Here is a 16,509-nt window from a genome sequence, read left to right as displayed (position 1 = left end):
CAATGTGGAAACAGGCCCTTTGGCCCAACAAGTCCACACCACCCTTCTGAAGAGAAACCCACCCAAACCCATTTTCCTACCCTATATTTATCCCTGACTAACACACCTAACACTGTGGGCAACTTAGCATGGCCAATTCACCTGGCCTGCACATCTTTGGATTGTGGGAGGAAACTGGAGCAGACACAGGGAGAATGTGCAAACTCCACACAGACAGACAGGCAGGCATCGAACCCAGGACCCTAGTGCTGTAAGGCAGCAGTGCTACCACTGAGCCACCCAAATCTCTAATCTATTTCAGTGCTGGAAGTCTTATTTAATTTTCCATAATTATAGCAACAGCAGTGATTTAAAAATTAAAAAAAGGCATTCCTCACATGCTTAGGTAAACAAGTTTTGAAATGATTTTCTTTTTAACCATTTAGATAACTTTTATCTGGTATTAATGAACAAAGGAAATCAGATTAATTTCTTTTTACAATCAGAGTGGAAGCACCTTCAGTGGTAACTTCCAAAAGAGAATTTGGATATATATATATGAAATTGAGAAGCCTGTAGGTCAATGAGGAAAGTACGAAGTATTTGAAGCTATAACAGGCACAATGGGTTGAATGGCCTCTGTGCTGTACAATGCTGTGACAGTTTCTACAGCAATTACAGAGGAGGAATGATGTTGCAGGGTATCATAAAGTAACTGCTATCTCCTCCTTTGTCATTCACCCCCGCAGTTTAATGTGGATAAATGTATGGTGCTGGGACCGCAGCTTTTTACAATATGTATTAATGATATAGAAGATGGTATTAGCAATAACATTAGCAAATTTGCTGATGATACTAAGCTGGGTGGCAGGGTGAAATGTGAGGAGGATGTTAGGAGATTACAGGTTAGATGAGTGGTCAGATGCATGGCAGATGCAGTTTAATATGGATAAATGTATGGTTATCCACTTTGGTGGCAAGAACAGGAAGGCAGCTTACTGCCTAAATGGAATCAATTTAGGTAAAGGGGCAGTACAAAGAGATCTGGGTGTTCTTGTACACCAGTCAATGAAGGTAAGCATGCAGGTATAGCAGGTAGTGAAGAAAGCTAATAGCATGCTGGCCTTCATAACAAGGGAGATTGAGTATAGAAGCAAAGGGGTTCTTCTGCAGCTGTACAGGGCCCTGGTGAGACCACACCTGGAGTACTGTGTGCAGTTCTGGTCTCCAAATTTGAGGAAAGACATTCTGTCTATAGAGGGAATGGGTTCACGAGGTCAACTCCTGGAATGGCAGGACTACCTTACGCTGAAAGACTGGAGCAACTGGGCTTGTATACCCTTGAGGTAAAAACAATGACTGCAGATGCTGGAAACCAGATTGTGGATTTGTGAATGCTGGAAGAATACAGCAGTTCAGGCAGCAACTGGGGAGCAGTAAAATCGACGTTTCGGGCAAAAGCCTTCAGGAGTTTAGAAGACTGAGAGGGGATCTAATTGAGACATATAAGATTATTAAAGGATTGGACACTCTGAAGGCGGGAAACATGTTTCCGCTGATGGGTGAGTGCCGAACCAGAGGACACAGCTTAAAAATACAGGGTAGACCATTTAGAACAGAGATGAGGAGAAACTTCTTCACCCAGAGAGTGGTGGCTGTGTGGAGTGCTCTATCCCAGAGGGCAGTGGAAGCCCAGTCTCTGGATTCATTTAAGAAAGAGTTAGATAGAGCTCTCAAGGATAGTGGAATCAAGGGTTATGGAGATAAGGCAGGAACAGGATACTGATTAAGGATGATCAGCCATGATCATATTGAATGGTGATGCAGGGTCAAAGGGCAGAATGGCCTACTCCTGTACCTTTTGTCTATTGTCTATTGTCAGTCCTTTCGAGTCATAGAGCTGTATAGCACGGAAACAGACCCTTCAGCCCAACTTGTCCATGTCGACCAGATATCCTAAACTAATATAATCCCATTTGCCAGCACTTGGCCCATATCCCTCTGAAACCTTCTTATTCATAAATCCATCCAGATGCCTTTTAAATGTTGTAGCTGTACCAGCTTCCATCACTTCCTCTGCTGCTCATTCCATAGTCCACCACAGTATGAAAACGTTGCCCCATAGATCTCTTTTCAATCTTTCCCCTCTCACCTTAAACCTATACCGTCTAGTTTTGGACTCCCCCACCCTGGAGAAAAGACCTTGTCTATTTACCCTATCCATGTCCCTCATGATTTTATAAAGATGAAGTCCTCTGACGCTCCAGGGAAAATAGCCCCAGCCTATTTAGCCTCTCCCTATAGCTCAAACTCTCTAACCCTAGCAACATTCTTGTCAATCTTTTCTGAACCCTTTCTTTATTAAACTTTATTTCAGCAGTTGATTTGCTGGCCTATGCATGTTAAAGATACAAGTTATTTCTGTCATATGTTTACATGGTAACAAAGCAAAGGAAGTTCTGCTTAGCCAACTTGAGAGGTTCTGCTGGTTGCAATCATTATAATAAACTGAAACAGTATCCCAAGACAGAAATGAAAATGGAATCTTGGGTTTTACCTTGATCATTTATTTCCAGACAGGATTTAGAAGGAATTAATGGTCATTAATATACTGAATGACAGTTGTTTTTCCCAAAGTTTAAACATTAAGTGGTTTATTGGCTTGTCTGAATATTCGGAAGGAAATCATTGTTTTGGAATCAATGTTCCCTGGCAGGCAAAAGTGAGAATGCAGATGCTGGAGATTAGAGTCAAGAGTATGGTGCTGGAAATGCACAGCAGGTCAAGCAGCATCCAAGCAGCAGGAAAATCGACGTTTCAGGCAAAAGCCCTTCATCAGGAATGCTGGTGGTCCCTGGCAGTTAATCACCCAAGGGAAGACAGATCTGCATTTTCAAACAGAGTGTGAGACCATTAGAACAAAGCATGGCATCAAAGCCAGAATGTTATTGGTGGAAGGGAAGACTGTTTACTCCTTCCTGAAGATGAAACAGCATTGGGCCAGCTAACAGACACTCTACTTAGCCATAACAAACTGTGTACAGCTAAATTAGTGAAGTCCCAACTTCAAGAGCTCTGGGGTGGGCACTGTGAGGATTGCAGGCAGATTACGAATGAAGGACCCAGTGGATTCCTTACCTGGGTAATTGGGGCTGGTGGTAGGCAATAGGCAGGGAGGATCTAAGCAGCTTAAGAACGGGAACAAGTTAGGTGTAGAACCTGTTATAAAGTCCAGATCAAGAGGTAGGAGTGGAATGATTCATTTCTTTGGGGTGGGGTTGTGGGGGGACATTGTTTTGGTGGTTGTACTCAATGGTCAAAATGACAACCTCCAAAGAAAGTACCCACATTCCTTGCTGCACTTTTAAAAATGTTTAAAAGCTGCAATTTGTCCCACCTGTCAGCACCAACCCTGTTCTTGGTGTAGCTCAAGAATAAGTGACAAGGTACTGGATTAGAAAGCATCCCTATTTGGCATAGCTTGCAACCCAACACCCAGAGTGAAAATCCACCCAGCAAGATCTAGCCAGAAAAAGGGCATTCAAGCAGCAATGTACTGCCTGATGGTTAAGACAAGGTAGACTACAAAGAGCTGGCACTCAATCCTGAATGATAGGACAAGATGCGAAGGAGTAATTCTGTTTAATCATTGAAGCTAAGCAGAAATTCACCAACAATCCTTAGACAGCATCTTCCAAATGACCACTGCCAAGTAGAAGAACAAATGTACCAAATACATACACCAAAAACCACCACTTGCAAGTTCCCCTCCAAGCCATTTACTATCATGTTTGGAAATATATCATTGTTCTTTCAGTGTCACTGGGTCAGAATCCTGAAATTCTATCCAGAACAGCATTGTAAGTCAGCCTACAGTACTTCAAGGTTGTAGCTCATCACCACCTTCTCAGGGACAAATTGTGTCTATAATAAATGCTAGCCTAACCAATAATGCCCATACCCCATGGACTCATAGAAGAAATGCAGATTGAATACAGTTTCAAGTTCTGAACTCAGTTGATGTTATTACTGGATAAGTCAGATCCAGTCCAAAACCTGGCTTGGTGGATCATTTTATTTAGTTTTAATCAGGTGTCTCTCACTTAAACATAAGCACACAGTGCTGAAGATTTGATTTGAACAATGAAACTATGTTTATTATATAAAAGAAATGAACGGAAAAAACAGAATACACCAAACAAAAGACACAGACACAAATTTAAAGAATTCAAAACACATGGTAAAATACAATCCCATGGAGCCCAAAAGTACCCCTTTATGGTACTCATTCCAGAGAGAATTCCCTGCTCTGTCACATCCAGACATCTTAATTGTGGCTTCAATCCCCGTTCTTGAGAATCTGATAGGATTTTCCATGAGTCTTCATATAGCTGAGCTAAAACATTTTCAACTTCAACTTGCCCTTTGCTTTTTGAACCAAGCACTTCTGGCCTGGAGCTTACAAAATAAACTGTTTACACTGAAGTAATCTATTTATTAACAGTTTTAAACAATCTCCTTTTTTTTAGGAGAGATTGTTTTACATATCCAGTGTCACCCAGGACTTCTGCAAACTGAAAGTCAAAAGGTTTTTCCAAGCTTTGGATGTTTTATTCTAAGTCATAAAAAAATTACAGAGTCTTTGAACTTAAACCTAATGCATATCTGTTTATTTTGTTTGTTGATAAAATTCTCTCAATTAAAATAAAACCCCATTGCATTTCAGGAATACTCTCTTGTGTGTTGTGTTATAAAAGAAATTATTATGACTATCAAGATCTTACAAGTTAATAGTTAAACTCCTTTATTAAAATACAGACCAAAACCCACAAGCCATTTCTATAAAATATTTATAAATATATAAATCCCACACCTTACATCCCAACTCAGCTGTTCATACTCCCTTTTCCTTAAATGCTTGCAATACTTTTTTCTCTTTAGTTAATTATCTAAATATCTTTTGAAAGCCACAAACAACTAATCTGCTTCCACCACATTCTCAGGAATTACATTTCTTTGGTTCTCCACCCTATCGACAATGGGAGCAGTTTGTTTAAATTTATTCTATAAACCACCCCTGAGATTTGCATACCTCAAATAGTTCTCTTTTTAACCTTTTCTCCAAGGAGAACAGAGCCAATTTCTCTGATCCATCACGTAGGAGGGATAGCACAACAATGATTGTTACTAGATTAATAATTTACAGGTTTGAATAATACTGTGCCACTGGGAGTTCAAATCTCACCCTGACAGCTAGGGAAATTTAAATTCAATCAAACAATGTTGAAAGAACTCTAGGTTTGTAGCAATGACCATAAAGCGATTGGGTTGTGAAATCTGGTTCATTGATTCATCCTTATGTGACTCCAGACCCACAGCAATGTAATTGACTCTTAATGGCCCTCTGAAATGGCTGAGCAAACTGCTTGGTTGCATCAGGCTGATATAAAAATGTTGATTAAGAATCACATTTTCCACATGAACTGCAACAGTTCAAAAAGATGGCATGTCACTATCCTCTCAATTGGCATTTAAGGATTGACATGAATTTCTCGTCAAGCCAGTGATGCCCACATCCCACATTCAAATTAAAACCTTAAATATAAGATTTTAATCTTCTCCATTGCAAAACCCAACAACTTCATTCGTGCTAATGCTTCCTGACTTCTAAGCCTACTACCTAAACTCCTCACCTGCACCTCTCCCAATGTTCAGATTATTCTACTTTCATCAGTCTCCTGTCTTCTACCCTTAATAATCTTCAGCTCAGCCAAAACTTTGCTGTCTATATCTGATTCAGCACCAAGTCCCAAATGCCTATTATCTGTGGCATACAATCACTCAATTCCCAGTACCTGAAAATTGATACTCTCTATTCAAACCCTATCATGCCGATCCTTAACTCTAGAACTTTCCCCAGAACTGCAACAAATCAAGATCTCTGCATTTTTCCAGTGTTGTGCATTCCAAAGACCTTTGTTATCTCTTTGAGTCCTCAGCTTCTAAATATTTTCCTTCTTATGCTTCTCCAGCTCCTGAGAAACCATCTGTTTGACCAGGCCTTTCAGCTCCATTCTAACAACTCTTTCATTAGCTCAGTGCAGATTCTTGTCAGATTGCACAAAGTTGGAGCTCCTAAGGGGTGTTTTTCTGTATTAAGGGTGCTCCAGTATTGTATGTTGTTGTTGCAGTTGTATCAATTGACCTGAGAAATTCTGGTTTAGTCTGATAATTTTCACCTAACGGTGGATCACCCTTCCTCACAAAAAACTGAACTTGGTCTCTTCTTATGTTGTACCACCTTTAGACCAGCTGGAGACACACACACATATATGGAAGTCATAGCAATAGAATCTGAATCTCAAAAACAGTTTCATAGTCAAGATCTCTAGGTTTCCCTCTCACCCCATTCGTAAAATAAGTGTGGATAGTGGGCAATCAACATGATGGCTTAGTGGTTAGCACTGCTGCCTCACAGCCAGGGACCCAGGTTCATTTTCCGCCTCGGGCAACTGTCTGTGTGGAGTTTGCGCGTTCGCTCCATATTTGTGTGGCTTTCCTCCAGGTGCTCTGGTTTCCTTCCACAATCCAAAGATGTGCAGGTTAGGTGAATTGGCCATGCTAAATTGTCCATAGTGTTCAGAGATGTTTAGGTTAGGTGCATTATGAAAATGTAGCATAATTGGGTGGGGGAATGGGTCTGGGTGGGTTACTCTTTGGAGGGTAGGTGTGGACTTGTTGTGCCAAATGGCTTGTTTCCATACTGTAGGGATTCTATGATAAACACAAAATGTTCCAATGATACAATTATAACATTTCAAAGACATATGGATGGGTATATGAATAGGAAAGGTTTAGAGCAATATGGCCCAAGTGCTGGCAATTGGGACTAGATTAGGTTAGGATACCTCATTGGCATAGACAAGTTGGACCGAAGGGTCTGTTCCCGTGCTGTACTTCTCTAAAACTCTATATCACGCAGCTGATTGCACTGAATCTATTTCCAATCAATAGCACAGAGTGTTGCTCAGATTGTTTCTTAGTTATCCTCCTGATATTCTTTCTGTATTAAATGACAGTGAGCTTAACAAAATCACAGACACACTTCACAGTAATGTTGTAAGCCTGTTCATTTGTATCATATAGGATCCTCCTCTTCTGAATGTTGCCCGACAGCTGAACTTAGAAGATTATGTGTTGGCGCTGGAAGGAGGTAAAGAGGATATAAGACCAAGGACAGTTCATGAGAACAGGAAACTACTTCATGCTCGAGTCAAAGACTCTCTTCCTCCAATCCTCCCTGATCATGACAGGTAATGTTGCAGCACTTTTTCCATGATAATTAATATATTGCTGATTCAACCCAATATGAACATAATGCACACTGGGCAGCAGTGTAGCAATGGGGAAGTGGTAAACATTTGAATAGGAATTTAATTGCAATCTTTGAAAAGACCTGTGCTAGAGGTCTGTTAGTGTATTTAGATTGTTGTGGAATAGTTCGTGAAATTGTTTTTTAATTTTGCTGTTGTCAACTCCACTGAAGTGAAGATCATTAAGATTTAAATGTTACAAGCCACATTCCAACTACTTAATTAGATTTATATTTCTTAATTAATAATTTGTTAGTTTCATGTGTGTTTTTTTTCCTCCAAATTACAGATGGTGCAATCCAAATCACACACAGTCACCTTCTGCATAATTTATTTGCATACATTTCCTAATGAGTGAACAAAGAGCTTATGCAGAAGCAATTGCTGCAGTTCTCCCAAGATAAAGAGACTGCTCAAACTCCAGTTGCAATTACTTCGCAGGATTTCCCTGACAGGCACTCTATGAAGTTGACAATTGTGACATTACTATGTAGCCAAACCACCATATTTCTAAGACCATAGGAACAGAGAACAAAGAACAGAACAGGACAAGAGCAGGCCTTTTGGCCCATCAAGCCTATGCTGACACATGCGTTTTTAAACTAGAAACCTTTTGCCTCTTCGCACTCCGTATCCCTCTGTTGCCTGCCTATTCATATTTCTTAAACATTACTATTGTATCTGCCTCCACCACCTTCTCTGGCAGCATATTCCAGGCACTTACCTCTGTGTTAAAAACGTACTTCTCACATCTCCTTTAAACTTACTTCCTTTTACCTTAAAACCATGCCCCTTAGTAATTGACATTTTTACCCCAGGAAAAAGACTTGGACTATCCATTCTTCCTCTTGTAATGTTGTAAACTTCTCGCAGGTCTGCCCCTCAGCTTCTGACATTCAAGTGAAACAAATCAAGTTTGTCCAAACTCTCCACCCAGCTGACATCCTTCAAACCAGGTAACATCCTGGTAAACTGTTTCCGTACCCTCTCCAAAACGTCCACATCTTTCTGGGACTGCGGTGACCTGCACTGTATACAATATTCCAAATATTGCTTAGTTATGGGTCTGTACTCCTAGATTCCTCTCTATATTGTTGCTTCTAAGATTTCTGCAATTTACTGTATATTCCCTCCAGCATTAGATCTTCCAAAATGTATCACCTTTCATTTGTCTGAATTAAACTCCACCTATCTATATCCAGGTGTATCCTTTGGAATCCTCCTCACTATCTGCTGTCCCCCCAATCTTTGTGTCATCTACAAACTTACTAATCAGGCCACCTACATTCTCCTCCCAACTGTTTATATGTACATAGCACCGTTTCACCGCTACTCTCTGTCTGCTATGACCAAGCCAGTTCTATATTCATCTTACCAGGTCACCATAGATGTTATGTGACCTTCTGTGTCAGCCTGCCATGAAAAACCTTCTCAAAGGCCTTGCTAAAGTCCAATTAGACAACATCCACCACCATCATCAATCATCTTTGTCACTTTCTCAAAAGACTCAGTCAAGTTTCAGAGACATGACCTTCCCTGCACAAAGCCATGCTGACTATTGCTAATAAGTCCAAATTTTTCCAAGTGTTACCAAATCCTTTCCCTAAGAATCTTCTCCAATAATTTCTCTACCACTGATACAAAGCTCAACAGCCTGTAATTTCCTGGATTATCCCTGTTGCCCTTCTTAAAGCAAAATATTGGCTATTCTCCAGTCCTTGGGGACCTGTCCTGTGACTAAAATGGATACAAAGATTTCATACAAGGCCTCAACAGTTTCCTCCCTCACCTGCCTCAATATTCTGGGATAGATCCCAGCAGATCCTTGGGACTTGTCTGCCTTAACGCTACTCAAAACACCCACCACCTTTTTTATATTGACATGCACTACAGTATCAACATACTCCCCTGTTAGATTCCCTATTCATCATGTCCTTCATCTTTGTGGATACTGATGTCAAGTATTTGTTGAGGACCTAACCCACGTCCTCTGGCTTCATGCCTAAATTCTTTCTTTTGTCCTTGGATGGACAGACCTTTTCCCCTGCTACCCTCTTGCCCCTGATATATGTTTAAAACACATTGGGATTTTCCTTAATCCTGTTTGCCACAGAGATTTCATGGCCCCTTTTCCTTATTTCAGTGCCTCCAGATTCCTTATTTGAGTTCTTTCCTGCATTCTTTATTGTTTTTAGGACTCTATTTACCTTCAGTTTCCTAAGCTTCACCTATGCCTCCTTTCTCTTTTTGACTGAGCTCACGATTTCTCTTGTCATCCAAGGTTCCCGTGGACATTGGGGAGGCCACTTTTCGAGTACTGTGTACAGTTCTGGTTGCCCTGTTCTAGGAAAGATATTATTTAATTAGAAAGGGTGCAGAAGAGGATTTACAAGGGACTGAAGCATTATAAATAGAGCAGCATGGTGACACAGCAGTTAGCAGTGCTGCCTTGCAGCGCCAGAGACTTGGGTTCAATCCTACCCTCAAGTGACTGTCTGTGTAGAGTTTGCACATTCTCACCATGTCTGCCCAGGTTTACTCCCACAGTCCAAAGATATACAGGTTAACTGGATTGGCTGTGCTAAATTACCTGTAGTGTCCAGGAATATGTAGGTTAGGTGCATTAGCACAATGCAGGGTTATAGGGTAGGGGGTGGGTCTGGGTGGGTTGCTGTTAGGAGGTCAGTGTGGACCTGATGAGCCAAATGGCCTGCTTCCACACTGTAGGGATTCTATGAAAGGCTGAATAGACTGGAACTTTTCTCCCTTGGAGTGTAGGAGGTTGACTGGTGACCTTATCGAGGTTTATATAATCATGAGGGACATAGATAAGATGAATGGGTAAGCTCTTTGCCCTAGGATAGTGGAGTTCAACACTCATGGTTTAAGATGAGAGGGAAAGATTTAAAAAGTACCCGATTGACACAGAGGGTAGTTGGTATATGGAATGAGCTGCCAGAGGAAGTGGTAATTGCAGTTAAAGTTATAACATTTAAAAAAACGTCTGGACAGGTACATGAATAAGAAAGGTTTAGAGGGATATGGATCAAAGGCAAGCAAATGGGATTAGTCTAGTTTTGGAAATCTGGTCAACATAGACCAAATGGAGTGAAGGGTCTGTTTCTATGCTATGTGACTGTATGACTCCTCTGCCATTTCTTGGTTGCCATTTCTATTTCTCCACCTCCTTCTCTGACGTACCTATATTTCCGTTGGCACCTCTCTTTAAATATTCAGTAAAAATGTTACTGTTTTATACTATTTGCCATTTTGCCATCACAGTTTACTTTCTTCTCCATTAATGTTCCTCTTTAATTATCTCATTTACCACTAATCTTTGCCACTAACCCTTTGACTGTTTTCTGTTTCAATTTGATACTATCCTTAATGTCTGTTGTTAATGATGGTCAGTATTTTGATGGAAAATGCTTGTGGCATCTGACTGCTCAGCATACCAAAGTTTTGGGTAATTCCCTCAAAGACACAGTGAACAAAGGCCGTAATGCAGGACAAGCTGGAAGCTGTGAAGAATCTCTCAATTTGTGATAATTCTTCTTTATTCATTCATGGGAAATTGGCTCTGCTAATAAGAACCAGCCTTTGTTGCCCATCTCTAATTGCTCTTGCATCAAGTGGCTTGTTAGACCAGTTCAGACAGCAGTTCAAAGTCAATGCTGTTTGTGTGGAGTTACACTTAGGCCAGACAATGTAAGGACAGAAGTTTCCATACTCCAAAGAGTATTAGTGAATTAGATGTGATTTTTACGATAATTGATTATAGTTTTATGGTCACCAACACTGACAGTAACTTTCAATTCCAGAACCTCCCCAGGTTTCTAGTCTGGGTCTCCAGATTGTAGTCCAGTGACATTAATCATTACAGCACGATCTCCCTCAAAAATTAACTGTATTTGTAGATATGATGAGTAGCACACCTAATTGGAAGAAACTGATTTGATTTTGTACCTTTTAATGTCAATTTTGACCTGTCATGTGATGTAATTTTATATATTTTACGAATAAAGGATAATTTTTGCAAAAAGAAACAGCAGAGTATGATTCGCCACATTGATCTGATTTGATTTAATTTTATTTATTACTGTCATGTGTACCAAGTTACAGTAAAAAGTATTGTTTGAGTTTTAAAGAATGCTAGCCTTTTGTATAGGCTAGTGATGCTGTGATGCCCACATTTGTGGGCCTGGACTTTTTAGAATGTTGCATAACATTGTCAAAGTCTGCTTGAAGATTGAAGTCTCTGGATCAGTGGTGCTGGAAGAGCACAGCAGTTCAGGCAGCATCCAACGAGCAGCGAAATCGACGTTTCAGGCAAAAGCCCTTCATCAGAAATAAAGGCAGTGAACCTGAAGCGTGGAGAGATAAGCTAGAGGAGGGTGGGGATGGGGAGAAAGTAGCATAGAGTACAATGGGTGAGTGGGGAAGGGGATGAAGGTGATAGGTCAGGGAGGAGAGGGTGGAGTGGATAGATGGAAAAGGAGAAAGGTTGGTAGGACAAGTCCGGACAAGTCATGGGGACAGTGCTGAGCTGGAAGTTTGGAACTAGGGTGAGGTGGGGGAAGGGGAAATGAGGAAACTGTAGAAGTCCATATTGATGCCCTGGGGTTGAAGTGTTCCGAGGCACAAGATGAGGCGTTCTTCCTCCAGACGTCTGGTGGTGAGGGAGCGGCGGTGAAGGAGGCCCAGGACCTCCATGTCCTCGGCAGAGTGGGAGGGGGAGTTGAAATGTTGGGCCACAGGCTGGTGTGGTTGATTGGTGCGGGTGTCCCGGAGATGTTCCCTAAAGCACTCTGCTCAGAGGCGCCCAGTTTCCCCAATGTAGAGGAGACTGCATCGGGAGCAACGGATACAATAAATGATATTAGTGGATGTGCAGATAAAACTTTGATGGATGTGGAAGGCTCCTTTAGGGCCTTGGATAGAGGTGAGGGAGGAGGTGTGGGCACAGGTTTTACAGTTCCTGCGGTGGCAGGGGAAAGTGCCAGGATGGGAGGGTGGGTTGTAGGGGGGATGTGGACCTGACCAGGTAGTCATGGAGGGAACGGTCTTTGAGGAAGGCTTAAAAGGGTGGGGAGGAGGTAATGACGACCAACTTGACACTGACATTTTTTACAAACCCACTGACTCTCACAGCTACCTGGATTACACCTCTTCCCACCCTACCTCGTGCAAAAATACCATCCTGTATTCCCAATTCCTCCGCCTCCGCCGTATCTGCTCCCAGGAGGACCAGTTCCACCATAGAACACACCAGATGGCCTCCTTCTTTAGAGACCACAATTTCCCTTCCCACGTGGTTAAAGATGCCCTCCAACGCATCTCGTCCACATCCCGCACCTCCGCCCTCAGACCCCACCCCTCCAACCGTAACAAGGACAGTACGCCCCTGGTGCTCACCTTCCACCCTACAAACCTTCACATAAACCAAATCATCTGCCGACATTTCCGCCACCTCCAAAAAGACCCCACCACCAGGGATATATTTCCCTCCCCACCCCTTTCCACCTTCCGCAAAGACCGTTCCCTCCATGACTACCTGGTCAGGTCCACGCCCCCCCTACAACCCACCCTCCCATCCTGGTACTTTCTCCTGCCACCGCAGGAACTGTAAAACCTGTGCCCACACCTCCTCCCTCACCTCTATCCAAGGCCCTAAAGGAGCCTTCCACATCCATCAAAGTTTTACCTGCACATCCACTAATATCATTTATTGTATCCGTTGCTCCCGATGCAGTCTCCTCTACATTGGGGAAACTGGGCGCCTCTGAGCAGAGTGCTTTAGGGAACATTTCCGGGACACCCGCACCAATCAACCACACCAGCCTGTGCAATTGTACCAGCCTCTCCTCCCTGACCTATCACTTTCATCCCCTTCCCCACTCAACCATTGTACCCAATGCTACTTTCTCCCCACCCCCAACCTCCTCAGCTTATCTCTCCACGCTTCAGGCTCACTGCCTTTATTCCTGATGAAGGGCTTTTGCCTGAAACGTCGATTTCGCTGCACTTTGGATGCTGCCTGAACTGCTGTGCTCTTCCAGCACCACTGATCCAGAATCTGGTTTCCAGCATCTGCAGTCATTGTTTTTACCTTGAAGATTGAAGTGTCGAGCGTTGTTTGCAAAAGCAATTCTTCCCTCACTATAGTAGAAGGAGGACAGCTTGTGCTCTGTAACATTCCTTGTTCCAGTCCTATTCGGGCCTCCGCTCACAACTCTTTCTCTGATTTATCAATATTGCTTCCCTCTCTCATCTGGAATTGGAAAAGTTCATTGATTTTGTTGACAATTTCTGCCCTGCCCTCACTTTCACTGGTCTATCTCTGACTCCTCCCTTCCCTTCCTCAACATCTCTGTTTCCATTTCTGGGGATAGACTAGTCACTAATAATCACTATAAACACATAAATATTCACTCCCACAACTACCAGGGGTATACATCCTAGCATCCTGTTTCCTGTAAAGACTCCATTCCATTTTCCCAGTTCCTCTGTCTCAATAGCAAATGTTCCAAAGAGGCCAACTTTGAAAAGGGAGCCTCCATAATGTCTATCCCCTTCCTCAACCAAGGATTCCCTGTCACCATTGTCAACAGGGCCCTCAACTAGGTCTGCAGATGTGCAGGGAGTGTAGGTAGCGACGCATGGCTGCAAGGGTGGAGCGGAGGATCTGGAGGGAGGTCTGTTGCTGGAGGCTTCGGATTTGTTGCAGGTACAGGTTGTACTGGTTGGGTCCAAATTTTGTTGGTTGGAATGTAGTCCGGAGTCCGTGCGGGATCAGTCGGTTCTGTAGGCAGGTGCTGAGGAAGGAGATGTGGCTGTGGTAACGGGTCTGTTTGAGAATGTGGCTGAAAGCTTCTATGCAGAGGAGATGACCTGGGGGATGCAGTGAGAGAGAGACTCACTGAGATCCTTGTAGAGGGAGGAAGAGAGCTTCTTCAAGGAAGGCATCCTTGCAAGAGGATTCGCAGTAGGTTAAAATCTTCGAGTAAAAAGTGAGGTCTGCAGATGAGTCAGACCTCAACTAGGTCTGACTCATCTCCCATAATTCTGCCCTCAATCCCTCTCTCCCCTCCTGCAACAGCAATAGGATTCACCTACCATCTCACCAGCATCCACATCTAGAAGATCATCAGGCACCATTTCCACCAGACTCATATTCCCCTCCCCTCCTTTGTCCGCTTTCCCCAGGGACTGTTTCCTCTGGGACACCCTGGTCCACTCTTCCTTCACTCCCAACTTACCCCCACAGCCCCACAGCACCTTCCCCTGCAACCGCCGAAGGTGCAACACCTGCCCATTTACCTCATCCGTCCTCAGTATCCAAGGGCCCAAAATGACCTTCCAGGTGAAGCAGCACTTTACTTGCACTTGACACAATCTAGTCTACTAGGCGACAGTGAGGACTGCAGATGCTGGAGATTAGAGCCGAGAGTGTGGTGCTCAAAATACACGTCAGGTCAGGCAGCATCTGAGGAACAGGCAAAAGCCCTTCATCAGGAATCTAGTCTTCTGCATTCACTCCTCACAGTGTGGTCTCCTGTATGTTGGGGAAATGAAGTGAAGACTGGGTGACCACTTTGCAGAAGTGGCCTGCATTCTGCCTGTGTGAGAGACCCGGAACGTCCATATGTCTCCCACTTTAACACACCATCCTGTTCCCTGACCGACATTTCTGCCTCAGGCTTGCTGCAGTGCTCCAGCGAATCTCAGCACAGGCTGGAAGAATAACACCTCATTTTCTGCTTCTCTTTGCAGCCCTCTGGACTCAATATCGTTCAATAATTTTAGGGCCTGAACTACCCCATGTCCTAGCCCCCTACCACACACACCAGGGCCTTGTTATCACATAGTCTGCCATTAAGTGCTGCCTATTGTTAGCCACGAACAGTCTCCATTAACAGCTATTCACCCTCCCAGCCAGATCGTTATCAACCCCTTTGTCCAACTGTTCTCTCTCTTTGGGCTCCAGCCCTACATATCATTGACTCCTTGCCCCCTTCCCCCCACCCTATCTTCTCCATATAAACCAACATTTTCTGAGCTACCATCAGTTCTGAGGAAGGGTCACCACACCTGAAATGTTAACTTTAATTTCTCTTCACAGATGCTGCCAGACCTGCTGAGCTTTTCCAGCAACTTATGTTTTTGTTTCTGAATTACAGTTCTTTTGTTTTTTTGTTAGTTTGTGAATTAGAGTATGAGTGAAGCCAGGGTGCAGTGAAACAACTGCATGAAAGAAGCAAAATTGAATGTAAATTTATACAATAAAGGTGCATATGTTTCATGTTTGATGGTTAAAAACTAGAAATTTTCACCTATGTTTATTCACAGTGATAACAATAAGGTGTTTAAAGTCACTGCTCAGTCAAGGTACATGAAACCATTGCCAACTCTAACTCCACCTCCCATCCGTCTGGCTGGACCTCTGTTGTTGCAGGTTAGTGGGAAACCATCATCACCTTCTGATCAGAAAGACAAATAAGGTCAATAATCCAAACCTCAAGTAAAGACAGTAACTGCTAAAAAGACTGAGCAGCATCTGTAGGGAGAAGACACTGTATTAACTGGGGCAATTTCAATCAACGTACTGAACAAGAGTAAAGAAAGAAAGAAGGCATTCGACCAGGTTCCACGACTGGTTAGCAAGGCTATATCAAATAATCAGAGGGTTAGATCGGTTGGACAGTGAAAGCCTTTTCCTCAGATGGCGATGGTTAGCACGAGGGGACATAAGGGAAATTGAGGGGTGATAGATACAGGACAGATGTCAGAAGTAGTTTCTTTACTCAGAGAGTAGTAGGGGCATGGAACACCCTGCCTGCAACAGTAGTAGACTTGCCAACTTTAAGGCAATTTAAGTGGTTATTGGATAAACATATGCACGAGAATGGAATAGTGTTCCTTTAGCCTTCAGATTGGTTTCACAGGTCAGCGCAACATGGAGGGCTGAAGGGACTGTAATGTTCTGTGTTCTAGATCACAAGGAATACAGGGAGAACTACCCATTTGGATACAGAATTGGCTCGAAGGTAGGAAACAAAGGATGGTGGTGGAGGGTTGCTTTTCAAACTGGAGGCCTGTGACCAGCGGTATGTCACAAGAATTGGTTCTAGGTCCATGGCTTTTTGTCACTTATATA

The 16,509-nt window shown here is 43.0% G+C and overlaps 1 protein-coding gene across 1 annotated transcript in view; it reads left to right on the top strand.

Moving 5' to 3' along the window:
• The window catches only part of LOC132825298 (kinesin-like protein KIF19), a 303,850-nt gene that overhangs the window by 248,310 nt on the left and 39,031 nt on the right, over positions 1 to 16,509 (top strand). Inside the window, exons 15-16 of the mRNA XM_060840402.1 lie at positions 7,126 to 7,292; positions 15,702 to 15,807. Of these exons, the coding sequence (XP_060696385.1) occupies positions 7,126 to 7,292; positions 15,702 to 15,807 (273 nt within the window). The remainder of the gene's footprint in view (positions 1 to 7,125; positions 7,293 to 15,701; positions 15,808 to 16,509) is intronic.

Source organism: Hemiscyllium ocellatum, chromosome 20 (assembly GCF_020745735.1).
Source record: "Hemiscyllium ocellatum isolate sHemOce1 chromosome 20, sHemOce1.pat.X.cur, whole genome shotgun sequence".
Taxonomy (NCBI): Eukaryota; Metazoa; Chordata; class Chondrichthyes; order Orectolobiformes; family Hemiscylliidae; genus Hemiscyllium; species Hemiscyllium ocellatum.
The sequence above is the reverse complement of the archived record's forward strand: the minus strand, read 5'-3'. Positions and strand labels throughout refer to the sequence as shown.